The sequence below is a fragment of the Sminthopsis crassicaudata genome, chromosome 6, assembly GCF_048593235.1.
Source record: "Sminthopsis crassicaudata isolate SCR6 chromosome 6, ASM4859323v1, whole genome shotgun sequence".
Classification (NCBI taxonomy): domain Eukaryota; kingdom Metazoa; phylum Chordata; class Mammalia; order Dasyuromorphia; family Dasyuridae; genus Sminthopsis; species Sminthopsis crassicaudata.
This window is the reverse complement of record NC_133622.1, coordinates 187,359,682-187,381,946: the sequence shown is the minus strand read 5'-3', so window position 1 is coordinate 187,381,946 and position 22,265 is coordinate 187,359,682. Positions and strand designations below refer to the sequence as shown.

Sequence of the window (22,265 nt, the reverse complement as noted above, 5' to 3'; positions counted from 1 at the left end):
GAAACTGGAAGTGTTTCAAATAGCATCAGTCTGAAACCATGTAAAGCACATTCTAACTCTGTAGTACTTATAAACAAACATATTTTATATATAGTTGTTTTGGACAATGACATTAGGTAGTATTGTGTTTATTAAGCATTATTTATCTTTTATTGGAGCTATGATATCAGTTTATCCATATCTTTCATCCTCTGTGATTCTTGTCTATGTCCTTTGTAATGTTCTTGTTTTGGTTTTCTTGCGGTCTGGGGGCAGCCTTCTTTCCAGCAGAGTAATCACCATAAGAGTAGCCAGGGATTAAAACCCAAATCCTTTATTATCTCTTTCAAAGTCTTGTCTCTTTTCCTGGGGCCTGGTTAGCTTTCTTAAAGGCCTTCAAAGGAGACTTGGCTTCAGTAGAGAAAATGCAGGAGGACAGGCCTGCCACCACAGTGCTGATGAAAATGAAAATGAATGTCTCTTTCCTTGGCTCCAAGCTCTTGCCTCCAGTCCTTTGTCTTTTCTTTTCTTAATGAATCTGGCTGAGGCTCCTAGCTTATATGCTCTATAGTGAGTATAAACCAGTCATCATATCACTAGAAAACCATTATTTGTTGTAAGATTAAATCAATCATGCTGACCTTAGAGAATTATTAATCATCCTGCTAAACTAGATAACCATTGTCTCATCAATTCCACTGACTTAACATCTTGTAAGTATCCTTGTTTCAGAGTTCTGGCCCATAACAGTCCTTCCTCCATGCAAGTTGTGCCTTCTTCTGGATCTTTTCATACTGCCTAGTTAGCAATATAGCAACCAAACTGTCCTTTTTGCCACAAAATCTGCTCAACTCCTTTTTTGGTCATTCATGTTCTTGAATAAGGTCTTTATAAAGTCCAAATGCAATTCAGCATATTCTCATTCTACTTTATTATACTTCTGAGCTTATATCATTGTCTAGATGAAGTATTTTTCTAAGATATATGTATTGATGAGTAATTCATAATGGACAGCCCATCTGACTACATGCATAATCTAAGCTGATGGTCTCGATACTTTTCTCTAATACATCTTGAAAAGGGTATGTTAAAAAAAATTTGAGTCTACACTCCCAATGTATATATTCACTTTTTTATAAGGTTTAAGTTCTACTATACTAATAACTATTATATTATAAAACATATAGAGTAACATTTTAAAATGTTAAGCTAAAGATGAATTAACTGTTTTGACCTTGAGTAAGTAGAGAGCCACTGGAATTTATTGAATAGGGAAGAGATATGGTCATACTTGGGCTTTAGGAATACTACTTTGGCAGTTCTCTGGAAGATAGGTTTGGAGAGAAGAGATACTAGGGGCAGGGACAATGATTGAGAAGCTGTTGAGGTGGTAACTATGTTAGAAGAGAAAAGGGAACAGATTAGATAATGCAGAAGCAGAATGAATTAGATTTGGCAATTGATAAGATATATTTGGGGTGGGGCTAGTGAGGAGTTGGAGATCTTGCTGAAGTTTTGAACAGCTCTTAGAGAGGGTTAGAGTTGTAGAGTAACTGAGGGAATTGCACGGGGGCAGCTATGTTGGAGATAATCCTCACTGACAAGCATGTATTATATATATCTCCCCCCCTCCCCCCCCCAAGCTGGGGTTAAGTAACTTGCCCAGGGTCCCACAGCTAGGAAGTGTTAAGTGTCTAAGATCAGATTTGAACTCCGGTCCTCCTGAATTCAAGGCTGGTGCTCTATCCACTGCGCCACCTAGCTGCCCCCAAGCATGTATTATATTAAAGGTGGGATGCACACACACCTTCACTGGTTGATCATATGTTCCTTCTGGTCAAATAGTCTCCGCTTTGAAGACCACTAAACTACGCCATATTATTCTTTTGCAAGGCCAATTAATCAAACGGTAAGAAATTACTTATTTCTGTATAGGGGGAAAAGAGAAATGATGGAAATATACTTTGGGTGGGTGAGGAAAAGATCTTTTTTAATAATACAAATAGAAAATTTGCATTAACTATCATTAAACTTAAAATAATCTTTGTCCTTCAACTTTTAACTATTAAAATATTCTTTGGCTGCTTTTTTTTAGGCTTTTTGTGAAGAATTGGAATCGATGATCCAGGAACAGTTTAAGAAAGGGAAGAATCCCACAGGCCTATTGGCATTACAACAGATTGCAGATTTCATGACCACAAATGTACCTAATGTTTATCCAGCAGCACCTCAAGGAGGGATGGCTGCATTGAACATGAGTGAGTAGATGGCTATTTTTTACATAAATTTTATATAGTTTGTATAAATTTTGTACAATTTCCAAAAGCTTTTTCTGACAGAATGTAAATTCCTTGAGAAGAAGAACTATTTCATTTTTATCTTTGTATCCCCAGTATGCTGCATGGTGCTTGGCACTATGTAGTACATATTCATCAACTTATGAATTTCTCATGTGAAATGAAAAGAAATGTAAGTAGAACTCCTATCTACTCTCTTTAACATATATTATAAGATATCAGCAAGGTAACTTAGGGTTATAAAATTTGAGAACCAAAAGAGAGACCATAAAAGTTATCACTTCTAATTAACTCTATATTTTTATAAATGAGGAGTCAACCCTAGAGAGATAAAGTGAATTGAAAGTCACATAGCTACAAAGAGGAATGTGCCCATCATTGAACTTTATTTTTCTTACCCTTAAGACTTAATTTTTTTGTCCCAAGCCAAAAATTCATAATAAGTCTGTTTTGTTTTATTTTGTTTTTAGTAAAATATAATTGTGGAACATATAACATTGACCTGATCAACAAAATGTCAGAAATACTTTCTAATTAAATCTCACCTCAGTGTCATGAAATCTGACTATAACATTGTTGGTTTTTCCCCCTCTCATCCTAAATCAAATTGGATTGGATTTGATTTAACAATAATAATAATCAGCACTAGAACTGAAGTGGCAATAAATCTTGAGTTCCAACATTTCATCTTTTGTGGAATCAATTTCGTTAAATATGTTGAAATAAATTCTTCAATATATTTTAAAAGGCCTCCATTTTTATAAGAAAATTGGAAAATCTATTTGCCAAGGAAATGTTTGCTTTTTAGCATGTAATTTATGGATTTTCAAAAGCATTATTAATTTAATCAATAATAAAATGTAAAGTCTGGGCTAGCTCTCTGGAGGCCTCAAGAACAGCCGGAGTCGGGATAAGTAAAAGTCCTTAGTCTTTAGGGGGAGAAATGGAGACAAACAAACTACCACAGGCTCTCCACTAACCTTTCTCTTCTTTGTCCTGCTGAAAAGTGAATCTGGCTCCTCTCACACCACCCCCTAATCCTTCCTATGATGTACACCAAACATCGAGCCTCGTGGAACAATGAGAAGGGCCATTTTTCCAAACATATTCTAATAGAATCATTGTCCAATAGGTAATTAGCCTTAAGTGCTCAGTTGTCTGATTCAAGCACACCTTTTAAGAGTGTAAGCCCTTTACAAAAATTAATAAATAAAAATAAGATAAATTAATTAAAAGAAATCCATAAAAAGTTTGCTTGCCAAATTATGTCAGGTTAACTAACACACTTGTACTCAGCCAAATAATTTAAAATTTATTCATTTTCTCCCTATCCTCTATAACCCAGTCAAAATGGAGCAGTGCCAGAGGAAAAATGGTAGATGGAGACAGGAAAACATTAATTATTTAGGCATGATTGGTGTGTGAAATAGTAGCATGTATTTCAGAGTATTTTTTTTTTAGAATTAACTGACCCTTCCCATGATACATCTAGTTCTTGTCTGATCTTATGGGGCAGACTCAAATGAATAATGGGTAGTTTCTTATATCTGTTTCATCTGAATTTCTTCACATTTTTGTGTTTTAGTGTTCCATGATCACTTTTGAAAGAGTTGATATAATATTACACGATAAGTTTATTGTTTATTTTAATGTCTGATTCAATCCATCTTCTTAAAGCCAAATGGCATCTCATAGTTTTCAAAATAGGTATAGCTTAATATAATTCTTAATGAATTTCAATGAATTATGGCATGTAAATAGAGTTTACAGCAAGAAGGGTTTTTACTTTTGCTACTAATTTAGTTAGGCACGCAAGAAAAACTTGTTAGTTTAATAATAATAATGTCTGTAAAGGCATTAAAAACTAAAGTAACTACCTAAAAGGAGACAAATGGAAATAAGTTATAAATACCATACCATCTATACGTTTTTTGAAAATCTTGGCCATTCCTCATGAATATAAATCAATTCTTGTTGCCTAAACTTCTGAACTACTTACAGAATACCATACAACTACTTGTGTTGTCTGATCCCTGAGGGTTGGGGGTGGACAGAACCAATGTACATCTGGTGACTGAGAGATTCATTCACCAGGCTTGAGGGCAGAGTCCATCCGTAGTTCAGAAATGTAACCTGGAAACCATGTTAACTAATCTGAGATCCTTGAAAACATCAAAAGTCTAAGTGGGAATGATGGAAGAGAGAGGCAGAGCTATCTTCACAAAAACCAAGGAAGCATGTTGCCATGTAGGCTAGTGAAATGACTATTGTGTACTCTTGATCCTTGAAGGTTAACTTTTGTCAAAGTGATCTTTAGGCTAATTGTTCTGATGTATCAGCTAGTAACAACATCATGTTATGCACCAGACACTCTTCTTTCCCTGCCACATCAGTGAGGCTATAAGAACAGACTCCCTAAAGATTAAAACTCATTGACTATATGTGGATTGAAAATAACAAATGCAGCTACAACTGAGAAAAAATTGCCAGTGATAGGTATTAGAGGTCATGGTTCCTGATATTATTGCTTGCTGTTTTTGATTAAGCTGCAGACATGAACTTCATTAACATTTTTTACAAATATTGAAGCCTTTTGAGAATTAAGAATTATGATTTATTTTCATCTCATATATAATTGAGAATTATGAACATTTCTATGAGCATTCTATGAAATTATAACTAATAAAAGTAACCCTCACCATAACTGTGGACACATAAGTCTGACTCAGTACTTCCAAACTTACCTTGTGTTAATTTCATTACATACTTTGGCTATCCAGAATCTGATCTTATTCATTCTCGCCAATTATAAGATAATTGTAATGCCCCAAGTTTATAAAGCATTTTCCTTGTAACAGCTCTGTGCAGTTATTATACCCCTGTACTGAGAAAAAACTGAATTTTAGAGTTTTAGTGTTTGAATTGAAGAGATATAACAGGTAGCATTAGAATTTGAAACTAGGCATCTGCATATGTCTAGTATATGTATATGTATGTGTGTGTGTATATATATATATATATATATATATATATATATATATATATATATATATATATATATATATATCTCCAAATACATAGCTTTCCCCATTATATTCCATTATATCTATGTATCCCATTATCTCATAAGTTGATGCAAAACCGACAATGTATACTTTTGAGAATACATTTTCCACAAATTCTTACCTGAACTGTTAATCTATAAACTGCAAGTTTTGATGTTATCAAAGTAAGCCATTGACATTGGAGATTGTGAACCAGCTTCAGGAGGCAAAATAAATCGTTTTTGAGTTGCCAAAACAATTTATGATCCTTTTATCTGTCATTCTTCTTATTGCTTTTGTGTTTGTTTACAGAAGCTCTTTTCCATCTTATAATTTTCTGCTTTTTTAGATACTTGAACTGCTAGAATAATTTATAATATTTGTATTCATTTCAATAAATATTCTGATCATTCTCAGTCAAGTAAACTATAATCTTTCACTTAAAAGATAATAATAGGCTCTAAATAAAGATCTGAGAGGCTTCCTATAAATAAAGTATGAAAAATTCCCAGGGTTGTATTGAAAAGTTTTTTTATTTTTTATTTTAATGATTCCATCTACTTTTGAGATACCTAAAGGGGTAAAATCAATTTTAAATAGCAACTTTGCTTATTTAAGAGATTTTGACTGTGGCAGCTAGCTGATACAGTGATTAGAACACTGGCCTTAGAGTCAGGAGAATCTGAGTTCAAATTCTGCCTCAGACATTTATTAACTTTGATCTTAGGCACATTACTTAATCTCAGTTGCCTCCCCTTTCCACTCCCCAAAGAAGATTATCACTTCAGTTTATAGATATGATTTCACTTATTTTGTTCATTTGAACACTAAAAATTCAGCCTTTAAAAACATTTTCACCTTAGAGTAAAAAAAAAGCCTCATTATTTTGCAAGTCATAGTAGATAGGTTTATATTATACAAAAGCTACAATGGTTCTAACTATAATTTCTGTGTTACATTGTTAATATTTGATTATAACTGGAAGAGTTCAGTTTCCCCAAAAGTCTTTGAACTTTATTTTTTGTCTATTCTGAATAAATATAAGAAATTAAGTGTGTTTTATTTGGAGTAACAACAACAAAAAATAGTGCATTTAGCCATAGTTGGTAAATATTTGAACAAATTGTGATGTGTGAAAGTCTACAAAGTGAATACAACAGAATTAGAATATACTGACTATATAACAGCAACAAAAAATTTTAAAAACACTTTCATAAAGGGTTAGGAAAGCCTACAGAATGTTATTTTGTTAAATTAATATAACCCATAAAAAACTAAAAAGTAAATAATTGATGCCATAATTTAGTTTTTAGTTTTCTTGTTTTTAAAATGTTTTTATTGCTAGACAAGTAGAATGGCTTAGTAGATAGAGAAGTATCTGGGTTCATGTCCCACTTTTGTCACATACTGGCCCTGTGACCCTGGACAAGTCACAATGCCTTCTACAATCCTCTAATACAGAAGGTGCTGACCTGATTAGTAAAGAAGTTTCTTTACCTTAGATCTCTCCATACCAGGGATATCACAGGTCTAGTTCTATTCCTTTTGTTAATAGATTTAGAATATTTGTCCCCACCCCATGCCCATGCAACTCAGCTATAATTTATAGTCTTTTAAGAGTTGCTTGAAGAACCAAGAAATTAAATGACTTGCCTATTATTACATAGCTAGTGTCAGAAGTATTATTTTAACTCAGGTCTTCCTGACTCCAACCAATGTGCCATTTTGCCTTTTGTGTTGTGGGATGAAGAGGAGAGAAGACATGAAATTGTTTGCTTCCAATTTATTAACTAATTATGATATTAGCACTAAAACATTAATTGCAATTGAGTTGAATAATAACCAGTATGGAAATATGGAAAGAACACTGGCTTTGGATTAGAAATCTGAATTCTAATCTCTATACTGCTATTTATTTACTTTGGGCAAGTCTGCTTAAATTGAACATTTTCTTTGACTTTTTTCCATTCTCTTGCTTAACTTGGCAATTCTATTTCTACAGTATCTCTCATACTCTCCTATATCCCTCATCCTATTCAGACATTTATCTCTCACCTGATCTATTGCAAGAGGCATTAACCTCCTAATGAGCTTCCATCTTCTATTCCTTCCTTTCTTCATTGTCTCCTAAATCAGAGGTTATCAGATTTGGTTTAACCACAAAACACTGCTTCAGAATCTTCAGTGGCTTCCTATTTTTTTCCTTTAGGATAAAATTCAAACACTTCAGTTTGTCATTTCAAACAGTTCATGTTCTGTCTTCATTCCACTTTTCCAAACTTATTTCATATTACACTTTTTTTTTTTTTTTTTCATGCAATGTACCTTCATGGTCTGCTTGTTTTCTAAATTTAGCCTTCGGTGTTATCCACTCTGTGGTGCAGCAGATAAGAGTACTGGGTCTGAAGCCAGGAAGCATGAGTTTAAACAGAATCAGACACCTACTAGTTTTGTGACCCTGGGCAAGTCACTTAACCCTGTTTGTTTTATTTTCCTTATCTATAAAATGAACTGGAGATGGAAATGGCAAACCACTTTACTGTCTTTGCCAAGAAAATTCCTAATGGGGCCAAGAAGAATTGAACATGACTGAAAAAAGACTCAATGGCAAATAACAATTTATATGTTTATGACTTTGCCCAGGCTGTGTAATATGACTGGAATAAATTTTCTTCTCACTTATACCTCTTAAAATACTAGCTTTCTTCAAAACTCATCTCAAGTGCATGCCTTCTGTAAGATGAAAGGGTCGAATTAAATGACTTCTGAGTTATCATCTGGCTCTAACCCTGTGGTCCTGAAGCTCAATAGGAAATGTTTCCTAATTCCTTGCATAGCCATTTACATTCTGTATTCTTTTCCCTCCATTCCTTCATAGAAAGTAAATTATTTTATGGATGAAATTTAAAAAAAAAATTTTTTTGTAATCTCAGAACCTAGCAAAGTACCTTGCACATTGTAGACAGTTAATAAATTCTTGTGGGATGATATTGAATTTTATTAACCTTTGTAAGCCCCAATTTTCTCAGCCATAAAATTGAGATAGTAATTTTGATATTATGTATCTTCCAAGTTAGTTGTGATCAATTGACATATAAAAAGTCATTATTTGAATTTGAGCAAAAATATTAAATCTTTGCCTTTGTTTCTTATCATTTCAGGTCTTGGCATGGTGACACCAGTGAATGATCTTAGGGGATCTGATTCAATTGCATACGATAAAGGAGAGAAATTATTACGATGTAAATTGGCAGCTTTTTACAGATTAGCAGATCTTTTTGGGTGGTCCCAGCTCATTTACAATCATATAACAGTAAGTATTGGATTAGGTATTTATTAAATGATTGCCATATGTAGCATGGTATTTCTTCTATCTTTGACCCCACCTTACTTTCTGAATCTGAGTTACAGTAAGTGGTGAAAGGATCCACCTTTCTGGTTGTGTTGTTGAATCGTGTGTGACTCCAGATGGAATTTTCTTGGCAAAGATACTGGAGTGGTTTGCTATTTCCTTCTTTAGCACATTTTACAGATGAGGAAACAGAGGTCAACCAGATTAAGGGACTTGTCCAGGATCATAAGACTAAGTGTCTGAGGTCAGGTTTGAACTCAGGAAGATTCAACTTTCTTTTTTTTCCCCTTTTCTAATTAATTAATTAATTAAACTGTTCAAGGTTTTGTTTTTTGTTTCTATTTATTTATTTATTTTTCTCTTTATTTTTAAAATTAATTTTATAATTATAAATTTTTTTTGACAGTATATATGCATGAGTAATTTTTTTATAACATTATCCCTTGTATTCATTTTTCCTGATTTTCCCCTCCCTCCCTCTACTCCCTCCCCTAGATGACAGGCAATCTCATACATTTTACAAGTGTTACAGTATAACCTAGATACAATATATGTGTGTAAATCCAATTTTCTTGTTGCATGTTAAGTATTGGATTCCGAAGGTATAAGTAACCTGGGTAGATAGACAGTAGTGCTAATATTTTACATTCAATTCCCAGTGTCCCTTTTCTGGATGTAGTTGTTTCTGTCCATCATTGATCAGCTAGAAGTGAGTTGGATCTTCTTTATGTTGAAGATTTCCACTTCCATCAGAATACATCCTCATACAGTATTGTTGTTGAAGTGTATAGTGATCTTCTGGTTCTGCTCATTTCACTCAGCATCAGTTCATGCAAGTCTCTCCAAGCCTTTCTGAATTCATACTGCTGGTTATTTCTTACAGAGCAATAATATTCCATAACCTTCATATACCATAATTTACCCAACCATTCTCCAATTGATGGACATCCATTCATCTTCCAGTTTCTAGCCACTACGAAAAGAGCTGCTACAAGATTCAACTTTATGACTCCAGGACTAGCATTCTATGCATTATGGTGCCACCTAGTTGTTTTTCTGGTTATCTAGAAGGAAATAAATAGAACTTTAATCACTTTGATTTGAATTAGATCTTAAAAGATAACTGCTCCAAAGAAATCATAATGAAATGTATTTCTTCAAAATTTGAAGTACTTCACATATGAAGATAAGTATCTTTTGTTCTACATGTAACTGCTTAAATTAGTTTTGTTTAAATGCCCATTTTTTTTAGAATATAATTTTTTTTCATTGAGTCTACTTATTCTTTAGTTCACCTAAAAAATCCTTTAGCCATTATAATGTTAGAGAAAGATATCCATCTCCCAAGCTCTGTACCCTGTGACAGTGGGACCATTTATTCTACCACTTCTGTCAGCTCTCTTCATTGTGACAAGATGAATGATTATTGTCATCTGTAGTTCATTGTTCTTGTATAAATAAACTTTGATGCTAATTGCTCCTCTATAATAGGGGGGTTGTGAAAATCTTGCAGCTTTAATAAGATATATAGGTTATTATTTTGATGATAGAAATGTTATTTTTTTGTGGACTTTTCAAATGTTACATACTAGTAGTCCTCATTATATACATAACACTTTAAAAGATTCAAGTTCTTGTTAGATGATAAATATTTTTGTGGCTCTAAAATTTCCCCTTTCATTGGTTTGGCTTAGAATGTGGCAAAAACAAAAGCATAACTGAATTCTTAACCTTATTATATGCATAAAGACCTATGGTTTCTCAATGTGAAAATTCCTTCTGCCAATGGACATGCCTATGCTTCTGTAATTTCTAGTCCTAAGAGTTGCCTGAGGATTCTAAGAAGCTTGTGACTTGTTTCCAGTCACATATTAGGAAGCAGCAGGGACTTTTCTGAAACCAGGTCTTCTTGATTCCAAAGTCAGCACTTTATTCACTACACCTCTTATCAGTTCTTAATATAAAGTAAAAATGAAACAGCAGAGAAAAGCATCTGTAGACTGGCATTAGGTTATGAAAAATTTTTTATTTTGGAAAAGAAAGTAGGTGATAAAGGAAAAATAAACTACAGAATCTCCTTTAAGGAAAGAAAGTTTTTTAGAAGTATTTCACTCTGAATTCTGGTTCAGATTCAGTAAAAACTTATTAACTTAATTATTGTGTGTTAGGCTCTGGGGCAGACACAAAATTCAGAATGGTTGGGTAAATTATGGTATATGAAGGTTATGGAATATTATTGCTTTGTAAGAAATAACCAGCAGTATGAATTCAGAAAGGCTTGGAGACCTTGCCCTCTTAGAACTTAGATTCTTTTAGGATAACTACTAGATAACTAATTACAGGGTGTCCCAAAGTCTTAATGCGATTTTAAGTTTTAATACATGATAAATAAACAATGTTAGGTGTGAGGTCATAAGGGTTAAATCATTATTGATAGAGAATCAGAAAAGTATGAATGAAAGAATAGATCTCCATTAGTGACTGATCCAAATTCCTTTCTGTTGACTGCCCACTATATTTAGTCCTAGACTTTTTAAAGCTGAGCTTACCTCTGTGCCAGATCCTGACAATGTTAGTTTTCCAAAAGCACTGGTCATTGTGGTTTCTGGCACTTGGTGTTTGCCTCTTCCAGGTAATGCATTATCTGGTCTCTCCCGGTGTGCTCCCCTGCCTTTTTTTTCCTTTTGGTCATTTTGATGATTTTAGTGTATTATGTTCTAAATTTTCTGGGTAGTCAGTGGAAACACTGTTGAAGACAAATAAGAGTTAGCATTGCCTAATGGAAGTAGTGGTATCCTTGGGCCTTCATCTACGTTCTGACACTTAATCTCTGACCATAGGGAAGTCATTCCATCTTTCTGAGTTTCTTCATTTCTGAAATATATATAAAACAGAGGTGTTAAACTCCAAGCTCAAGTTTTCAACCTAGAACCTAATTGCCTGAACCAGATTAAAATGTAAATGAGAAATGTTTAACCAAAAAAAAAAAAAATAATACAGTGCAACTTAATGTTGATATCAATATGAAATCCTATTTGTATTTGAGTTTGACACTTCTGATATAAAGTAACACTTATTGTTACTTTACTACCAACTTCACATCATTTTCAAGTTATCATTATTAATATGATTAAATTCAATTATAGAATCTCAGCCTGAGAAGAGGCTTTAGAGGTCTATTTCAGTCTCCACTTTAAAGTACAAACCCTTTATAAAATATCTTCAATAAATTGTCACCCTGCCCTACTCAAACAGACAGGAAATTTGCTACCATTTTGGGTGGATTTTTCTTTAACTCCATCAACTCACTTAACATCCATCAAAGTCCCTACTATGATCAGTCATTTTGTGCTAAGCCCTGAGAATATCACTATTGTTTGCAGTCTTGGAGAAGAGAGGGAAGAAGAGAGAAAAATTTGGAACTCAAAATCTTATAAAAAATAAATGTTGATAATTATCTTTGCATGTAATTGGAAAAAATAAAATATTACCATCACCACCCTAAAAAAAACCCAATCAAAACTAATCCTTTTATACATATTCTTTTATATACAAAAGTGTCTCAGCATGACATTTCCCCCTTACTGTACCAATCATTAACAAGAAGAATGAGACCATGTACAAGATGGCAATCTAGGAAATCCCAGAGACGATGTTTGCATTCACGAGATTATGCATTAACCAGTGATGACTGTGCTGATGGTGTCACAAAGGGTCCAGACATGGCCATTGGTGGTGGTGACCACTGGGAGTCAGTGGCAAGGCATCCTGGGATGGAGATGGTATATGTACAAAAAAAACTGCATTACTTTTCTTTGGAAAATTGAAGAATTCCTTGAATTAGAAACAATATAGTCAATTCTAGTCATTGTCATCCATAACATAAAGGGGAAAAGATTAGGGTATGTAGTTGATGCAAGTTCCCAGACATAGACTCACTAGAATTTATTTTGTTCCGTTAGTGAGAAAATAAACTAACTTCAAATTCTGTGGTTACTCCTGTTATACCTTGCTCTCCTGATTCCTAATTTCCCTTCATTTCTAAGGAGCTTAGGGATCATTTAGCACAACCTTACCATATGAAAGTACCGAGTACTGTCTCTTTAATCAGAAACTGATTAAATCTATCACAATTTTTCTTTAACTGACCATGGGATAGCAAACTATGCAACTAGTTCTACTAATTTATCAGTGAATCAAAAAAAAAAAAAATCTAGCAACACTTCCATCATTTAAAAAAAATCAGTTCTATATATGTTCCAAATTCTATTAAATTTGGAAGTGGATTTGGTCAAAAATTGAACTTACATTTAACAGCTATTTTAATAAAGGCATTAGTGCAGCATTAGCTAGAAGTCTTAAGAAGTAGACCCAGAAGTTACTTTGAGTCAATTAGATTTGATTTTTATTTTATTGACATTAGGGACCAGATGGAGAAAAGCTAGGCACATAGCAAGAGAAGCTGATTACCTGATTCACATCCCACATGCTCAGTTGGTATCTTTGAAAGGTTAAGAGAAATACCCCCAGCATTCCTTTTGTTGAATAGACTTCTTTGTGTTGATGTTAAGGGGGAAGATCTTTGCAGAGTTACATTGGATGAAGAGGCATGGATAGATTGTGATGTGCATTGTTGAACTGAGAATACTCACATCTTTGAGATCACACATCCATTGAAATGTGGGAAGAAGAAAGTTAGTCTTGTGATTTTAACCTGATTCTGTCTCTTTAGTCTCTACTGCTGACTTTTATGAGATGAATTTCTGTGAAGGTCCGGGCTAGCTCCTCTGAAGGGCTCAGAATAAGTCCTAGCCAGGATAAGCAAAAGTCCTTGCTTATGTTGGGCGCCAAATTGTAAAGTTCTTGTCGTCTCTCAATTGGAATCCTTCTTTGGGAGGAGATCTCTTTTCTGTAAAATCTTTTCCTCTGTGCCGTCTAAACTCAATCCCAGACTAGACTACTCTCCAGACCCAATGCTGCCCTCTTTTATCCTTGCAGAGATTGTAGTGAGAACTCAACAGGGCTTGTGAAGAAAATACTACAACCAATGAACTTGCTCCTTTTAAAGGTTGTGTAAACTTTTCAGAACTCCTTTTAAAGGTGTAAACTTCTTTAAATATGTAAATTCCTCCTCAGAAGTTCAAAGGTGTAAACTCCCTCTAAAGGCCGGAACTAAAGGTGTGAATTCTGAGCTAGATAATTGCCCAGAAAACCTGAGTTCTCACCTTGTAATCCTAACAAATTTCCTTCCCTTCAGATATAATTTCTTATACTCTGCTAGACTGAAGGGATGTGAAGGGACAGCACAGATCCCTATCCCTAAGAAGATTACAATTAAATGGGATCATGAGGAGTAGGATATATAAAGATAAAATGTGATAATGGTAAAGAAGAGATCCAGATAAAGAGAGGTTGAAAGAAAGTCCACTTCACTGAGGAAATCAGCCATTTCTCTTTTTTTTTTTTTTTTTTTTTAAGAACAAATGTCTAACTTCACCCTCATTGCAGAATCAACAAAATACTCAAAGAATACCTACTTAAGATATTTTTAATTAAGAGAAGAAATTAAGACTATTGCCTTATTTTGTTTTATGTTTTAATAAGAACAAAAATGGACTAAAAATAGAAGGTATAAGGTTAATGGTGACTATTGTATTTTTAAAAATACCAGGAAAACATCTTATTTATTTGGAAATTCCTAGGTGAGAACAGAATACTGAGTTATAATATGCATGTTTCATAAAAAACAATGTCACAAATATTTGAATACCTACCTTCTGCAAGTTATCATCATATAGAAGGTTTATTAAACTCATCTTAAGAACTTCCTTTTAGAATAGACTTCTTATCTACTGTTCCATAATGATAGGCATTAAAAAGGGCTGATTTCAGCTCAGAACAAGATCATCCTTTCTAACAAGTAGAGCTAAAAATGAGAGGGGATTTTTAGAAAGTAGTGAACTCTTTGTCACTAATGTCCATCTGAAAGAGAGAGATTTTCCAGGAAAAAATTTCTCAATTCCACTATAGATTCAACTAGACCTGGAAGATCCCAAATTCTTTGATTTTACTTGTTACTCCAACTTTGAAATTAAGCATAAGTAATGTAATTCAATCTGACCTTTAGGAATACTTTCAATTGTATCAAAGAATAGTCTGTTATAAATTTAAAAAATATTCAGTTCAACCAATGCTTAAAGTGTAAACTTAGTCATATTAACAGAATTGGTTGCAAATATTGTGTTTGTTTATTGTATGCTTTGTAAAAGCTTTAGAATATTTTATAAATGTTTTAAAAACTCATTACTTCACACCTAAACTATTGCCATAGCTTTCTGGTGGGTCTCCCTGCCCAAAGTCATGGATTCCTTTGGTAGTATTAAAGCCTATTGTGTTTATAAATGCTTTAAATAGGACTACACAGGAACTCAAAGGTTAGTGAAAATGAAGAAGGATTTTTCCTCCATTGAAGTTCATGGAAGCCCTGAAATCTAGGGATCTTGGATGTCAAGTTAATGATATGAGGTTCTACAATTTTGAAATTGAAGTTTTAAAAAGATGAACCAATTTCACCCCTTCTAGCTTTATAAAGCTATTTATAGCTTTTTAAAAACATCAACTGCAAAACTGTAGAACCTCAGAATTAGTACCTCAATGGCCACATAGCCCAACTAGTACCTAAATATGATCCATTACTTCACTCAACTTGTATCAGGGTATTGAGCCAATTCTGGCCATTCAGGATCTTGAGGTCATTTATGTTCAGCATATGCTGCTTTTATACATATTCTTTTGTATACAAAAGTGCCTCAGCATGACATTTGCACCTTACTGTACCAATCATTAACAAGAAGAATGAGACAAAGCAGCATAAAGATTTAATCTTTATTATCTAGAACCTGCCTTCTCTTATCTCCTTTTTAGCTCTGCCTACCATTTCTGTTTCTCTTATGTTACCCATACATCTTGATTTAAATCCTCATTCCTTCCTTCCCTCCTTGAAAATTCCCCTGAGAGATGATAAAATTGAAATTATATCCACTCATATGAAAGAGTGTTCCAAATCACTACTGATCAAAGAAATGCAAATTAAGACAACTCTGAGATATCACTACACACCTGTCAGATTGGCTAAGATGTCAGGAACAAATAATGATGAATATTGGAGGGAATGTGGGAAAACTGGGACACTAATACATTGTTGGTGGAGTTGTGAAAGAATCCAGCCATTCTGGAGAGCAATTTGGAACTATGCCCAAGAAGTTATCAAACTGTACATACCCTTTGATCCAGCATTGCTGCTATTGGGCTTATATCCCAAAGAAATACTGAGGAGGGGAAAGGGACCTGTATGTGCCAAAATGTTTGTGGCAGCTCTTTTCGTAGTGGCTAGAAACTGGAAGATGAATGGATGTCCATCAATTGGAGAATGGTTGGGTAAATTATGGTATATGAAGGTTATGGAATATTATTGCTCTGTAAGAAATGACCAGCAGGAGGAATACAGAGAGGCTTAGAGAGACTTACATCAACTGATGCTGAGTGAAATGAATAGAACCAGAAGATCGCTGTACACTTCAATGCTGTATGAAGATGTATTCTGGAAGTGGATATCTTCAATATAAAGAAGATCCAACTCACTTCCAATTTATCAATGATGGACAGAAACAACTACACCCAGAGAAGGAACACTGGGAAGTGAATGTAAATTGTTAGCACTACTGTCTATCTACCCAGGTTACTTATACCTTCGAAATCTAATACTTAATGTGCAACAAGAAAATTGGATTTACACACACATACATTGTATCTAGGTCATACTGTAACACATGTAAAATGTATGGGATTGCCTGTCATCAGGGGGAGGGAGTAGAGGGAGGGAGGGGACAATTTGGAAAAATGAATACAAGGGATAATGTTATAAAAAAAAATTACTCATGCATATATACTGTCAAAAAAATTTATAAATAAAACTTAAAAAAAAAAAAAAAAAGAAAGAAAATTCCCCTGAGAAAGAAAAGCGAAACAGCATTATTTTCCCATTTCTACTCCTCCTTAGATATACCCAGTTAATTGGCTGCAGCAGATCAGCTACAAAATGTATTTCTCCCACTTTTGTTATCCAGGGCTTTGTTTAGAAAGGCAAATAACAATAAAAATTTAAAGGAATTTATCTCAGTTATTCTGCACAGAGGTCACTAAAATGTACATTAATAACTAAGAATTGACATTTTTTCATGATATTCTTTTTGTATAAAAGAAGCATAATAAACATTTTTAGTGGAATGCTGAAATGATTCTAACATTTTTTTCTTCTAGGCAAGAGTAAATTCTGAACAAGAACACTTTCTTATTGTACCTTTTGGACTTCTTTATAGTGAAGTGACAGCATCCAGTTTGGTGAGTGATAATCCTTTTTATAAATACCCAGTACATATGCAAATCATACCAGGCAGTTAAATATTTACTAAACTTCTCTTAGAAAACTAGAAAAAAGTTACTGATTATATTTTGTGTAATTAGCCTAATTTGGAGATGTATGATCAAAATCAAAAGTTATAATCATAGAAAAAATTAAATTGGGGTACATTAAATTTTTTTATTTATAATTTTAAGGTTAAAATCAACCTTCAAGGAGATGTAGTTGATCGTGGAAGCACTAATCTAGGAGTGAATCAAGCTGGTTTTGTATTGCACTCTGCCATTTATGCTGCTCGGCCTGATATTAAGTGTGTTGTTCATATACATACACCTGCAGGGGCAGCGGTAAGTGTATTTATTATAATGTAGCTCAAGAATTTTTTAAAGTGTAAACTTAGCTATATTAATTAAATTTGTTGCAAATGTTCTTGTGTTTGTTTATTGTATTATAAAAGCTTTAGAATATTTTATAAATGTTTTAAAAACTCATTACCTCACACCAAAACTATTGCCATAATTTTCTGGTGGATCTCCCTGTCTAAAGTCTCTTCACTCTTCCATTCAGCTGCCAAAGTGATTTTCCTAAAGCATAGGCCTGACTTTGCCATACACACCCTCAATAAACTCCAGGGCTTCCTGGGGTAAGTACAAAATGCTGTAGCATTTAAAGCCCTTTACAACCCGTGTGGGCTTTTCCTACCTTTTTTAATCTCTATCAGTTTATTCTCCTTTACCTACTCTACAATCCAGTTACACTTACCTGCTTTATGTTCCATATACACAAATACTCTATCTTCTGATTCCATGTTCTTTTATTAGCTGTCCTCCATCTTTGGAATGTCCTTCTTCTTCATTTTAGTTTTGAACAACTTTAACTTTTAGGAAGTTCTTCCTAATATTTAGCTCTAAATTGTAGCTTCCATCAATAGATCGTATTTATACTTTCTAATGCCAAATAGAAGTCTGTTTCTAGTTAACTCATGATAATCCTTCAATTTAACTATTTGAAAAAGTCAGTCCTCTTTCCCTCAAGTCAGAGGTTCTTAATCTTTTTTTTTTTTTTAAATACTGTGGACCATTTACTTCAATAATGTTTTAAGTACATAAAATAAAATTCATAGTATTATCAGGCATTACAAAACAAATTATTTTGAAATAGTTTTCAAAATATTTTAAAAAGAAATTAACAGACCCTAAGTTAAGAACTTCTTCCCAAGTATTCTTTCTTCTAACTTGAATATTCCCTGTTCTTTTAACCTATATTCCTATAAAATAATTTCAAGTATTCTTACCATCTGATTGCCTTCCTCTAGACAAACTTCGACTTGTCCGTGTAACACCTATATCTGAACACAGTACTGTAAATACCATCTGAGCAAGGCAGAGTGCGTTGTCTACTAGCTTATTCTGAACACTATGTGAACTCGGCCTAAAATTATATTAAATTCTTTTCAAGCAGATATTGTTTTATTCTTTGGATTTGTAGCCCCAGTACCAAGTACAGTGCTTGACACAAAATAGGTGCTTAACAAATACTTGCAGGATGATATATATTAAATTGTTATAGCCATTGTGTCCCATTGTTAATCTTAAAATTTCCAGGGTTTTTTCCTCTGGCTTTTTACATTTGAATTATTTAAAATCTAACTGTAGAACTTTTATCTCTACTAAATATTATTTTTTTATAGTCCAATTTTTTAATCTGTGAAGATATATATATATATATATTATAGCTTTTTATTTACAAGATATATACATGGGGTAATTTTACAACATTGACAATTGCCAAGCCTTTTGTTCCAATTTTTCCCCTCTTTTTCCCAACCCCCTCCCCCAGATGGCAGGTTGACCAATACCTGTTACATGCCCAAACAGTTATTTTGCTGTACAGAAAGAAATAGTGTACAATTTTGAAATAGACTTTGAAATAGTGTACAATTAGCCTGTGAAGGAAATCAAAAATGCAGGTAGACAAAAATAGAGGTATTGGGAATTCTATTTAGTGGTTCATAATCATCTCCCAGGGTTCTTCCACTGGATGTAACTGGTTCAGTTCATTACTGCTGTATTAGAACTGATTTGGTTCATGTGAAGATATTTTTTTAGCTATCCTCCTTAAATTCAGGTTTTCCTTAAATTTAGTAGGTATTTCATTTATCTATTCCATAAAATCCATGTATCAAGTTATTGATACATATTTTATGAATACATTAAAAAGGGAAAGGAAAGCATGTACAGAATTTATCTAACCTTAATGTCTGGCTTCTGGTTTTCAAATTAAGATCTTCACACCATGTATACCTGAGCTAAACTCCTTGATTTATTTATTTATTTATTTTTGAGTAGGAAAAATATATCTTTATTTGCAATAAATTATCATTGAAATTTAGCATTTCTTTAAATTGTGAATGTAAGTAACAAACTATAATAATATCATTAGTACCCATGATTTGTCAACAAAAGAAATTAGAATTTTTATATCACAGTATAACTAGTTTTGAAATATTGTTTACCATCATCATTCTTTCAAAATTGCTGTAATTATTTAGACCCTCAATGAAATATGTTACTTTTAATATACATATTACCGTATTTCAACATATTTCTTTATAAATCTTTATAATCTTCTGGTTACTGTTTTTATGCATTTAAAAATGTCCTAAGAATTCTGTAGTCTTCACCAGATTGCCATGGGTGTCCATGATTCAAAGTTAAGAATCCACATGTTAAAGAGAATTCAAAGGAAGACATTCATGATGCTGATGGACTGTGTATTCATGCCATGACAGGATCAGATGAAGGAACTGACAAATTCCCTGAAAGGAAAGTCTTAAGTAGCATATGATGCTTATTTTCACATATTTGAAGAGTTGTCACAAAGAAGACTGATTACACTTATTCTGCTTAGCTCTAGGGGAGAGAAGTACAAGAAGGAATGAAAGTTGCAAAAGGTCATTTTGCTTTAATGTAAGAAAGAATGTCTTAACAATTAGAGTAATTTTTTAAAAAGTGAAATGGAATGTCATGGGAAGTGATTCCACTTTGCGGAGGTCTTTTTTTTTTTTTTTTTTTTTTAAGTCCAAATCCTTTATTGTCTTTTTCCAAATTTTATCTCCTTCACTTGGGGCTTGGCAAGTTTTCTGGAGGCCTTCCAGATCTTGGTTTCAGTTAAACTCCTTGATTTAGATGAATAAAGAGATAGACATGGAATGAAGAGGGAGAACATTGTGGGTCATATGTGTAGAACCATCCCTCAAAATGGTCTGAACTGAGAATAAACCAGAACCATTGAGGCAAGAAATGCTGCAAATGTGCACATTACTTTCTAATATAATGTGCATGAAAAACTAATACTTTTAGAATGTTTCTTTGAATTAATAAGTTAATTACACTTTAATAATATCTTCTTTGTGGGATTCAAAGTGCTGATTTGATGTTAGAGAATCATGAATGCTTTTTATTTTCAATTCATTTATTGGAATGTTTGGTTTGTTTATATGTTTGTTTGAGTCTTTTGTCTTTGTACATCTGCAGCTGATTGATGGCCAAAATGATGCCCAGTGCAGAGATGTAGATGGATTTACTGATTTTTATGTGATTGATATAATTTTTCTTAAAAGGAATATGCACATTTTTAAGATTATCTAAGAAATCCTGGATTTTTAGAAATGAAATTTCCTGTCAATTTTTGAAGCTTATTATGAAAGAAGTTAAATTGGAACTTGTTCTTCTAGATTGCTTCCTCAGTAGCTTATATTTAAGAATGTAAAGCCTATTATAGAATAAATTATGTTGTGTTCTGAAAAACCTCTGGGTATCCCCAGGAAATGAAATATCAGTATTCTAAAGCAAGCCCATATCACAATTTTAAAATTTTGGGGAAATTTTTAGTGAGAGGATATGCTATTTTAGTATGTGATAATTTGTACTTTTAATGAATCTCAGTCAGATTTCTATCATAAATAGGAAAGCAAGAATTTTGAAAAACTTATTTTTGAGACTGATTGTGTAATGATGGATTTTGTTGGTGAGGATTTAACCTCAATTCTTCCCAATTTCACATTTTTAATTACTTAATGAAGGAAAAATTGCAAGGTGAGGATTTTTTAAAAGAATATTTCCTTTTTCTTGATAGGAAAATTGTTGGGGGGCAAAGGACAGATTTAGTGGGTTAGAATATGGGAACATGATTTGTAGCAAGAAGAGGCCAAATATTGCACTGATACCTCTTAAAAGAACCAGAGGAAAGCTCTAATCTCTATATTGTTTATGAAGGACTTATAGAAAGTCTTAGACAAGAATTACATAAAATGCTACAGATTTGGAATGTTTATGATCGGTACTAATATAGTACCAAACCGATGAAGCCATAATTTATTAGGGGAAAATAAATCATATTTAGGCCTTGTTTTATGTCAACATTAATTGAATGTTTCGTTTTATTTAGGTTTCTGCAATGAAATGTGGTCTCTTGCCAATCTCACCAGAAGCACTTTCTCTTGGAGAAGTGGCTTATCATGACTATCATGGAATTTTGGTGGATGATGAGGAAAAAGTATTGATTCAGAAAAATTTAGGACCTAAAAGCAAGGTCAGTAAATACTGGATAATAGAGGATGGGGAAAATTTTCTTATTATTTCTTATTATCTTATTAAATTTTATTTTTTATTTTATTTTATTTTTTTATTTATTATTTTATTTTATTTTTTTATTTATTATTATGAATTTAAATATCAACTAATGTGAATATTTTGTTCAAAAAGAAAATTGGATCCCATTACACTTTAATCAGGGCTATAGCTCTGCTAATCTTTATCCCCTTCTGAATGTCCTTCTGCTTTCTTCTATCTTTAAAAAAATATTTTATTCATTCATTTCTTTTTACCACTGTCACTTCCTACTTACTCTATTCGTACAGAAAGTAAAAGTTCTCCCTTATAACAAATAAGGGTAGTAGAGCAAAAAAAATTCGGATATTGGCCTTGTCTAAATATTTCTCTTTTATTCGGCACTTCTACTGCATCATCATTCTACTTGAGATGAGAAATATACTTCATAATTAATAATTCTGAATTCTTGATTGCTCATTGTTATTCAGGTTTTTTTTTTTCAAATTTGCCATCTTTTTCATTATTATTATTGTATAAATTGTTATCTTATACCTATTTACT

The 22,265-nt window shown here is 33.0% G+C and overlaps 1 protein-coding gene across 16 annotated transcripts in view; it reads left to right on the top strand.

Moving 5' to 3' along the window:
• ADD1 (adducin 1) overlaps nucleotides 1-22,265 on the top strand; it is a 99,971-nt gene that overhangs the window by 48,458 nt on the left and 29,248 nt on the right. For all 16 annotated transcript variants that reach the window (XM_074272409.1, XM_074272406.1, XM_074272407.1 and 13 more), the window contains exons 3-7: nucleotides 2,075-2,237; nucleotides 8,482-8,633; nucleotides 16,992-17,072; nucleotides 17,289-17,438; nucleotides 21,541-21,684. In XM_074272409.1, coding sequence (XP_074128510.1) covers nucleotides 2,075-2,237; nucleotides 8,482-8,633; nucleotides 16,992-17,072; nucleotides 17,289-17,438; nucleotides 21,541-21,684 — 690 coding nt within the window. The remainder of the gene's footprint in view (nucleotides 1-2,074; nucleotides 2,238-8,481; nucleotides 8,634-16,991; nucleotides 17,073-17,288; nucleotides 17,439-21,540; nucleotides 21,685-22,265) is intronic.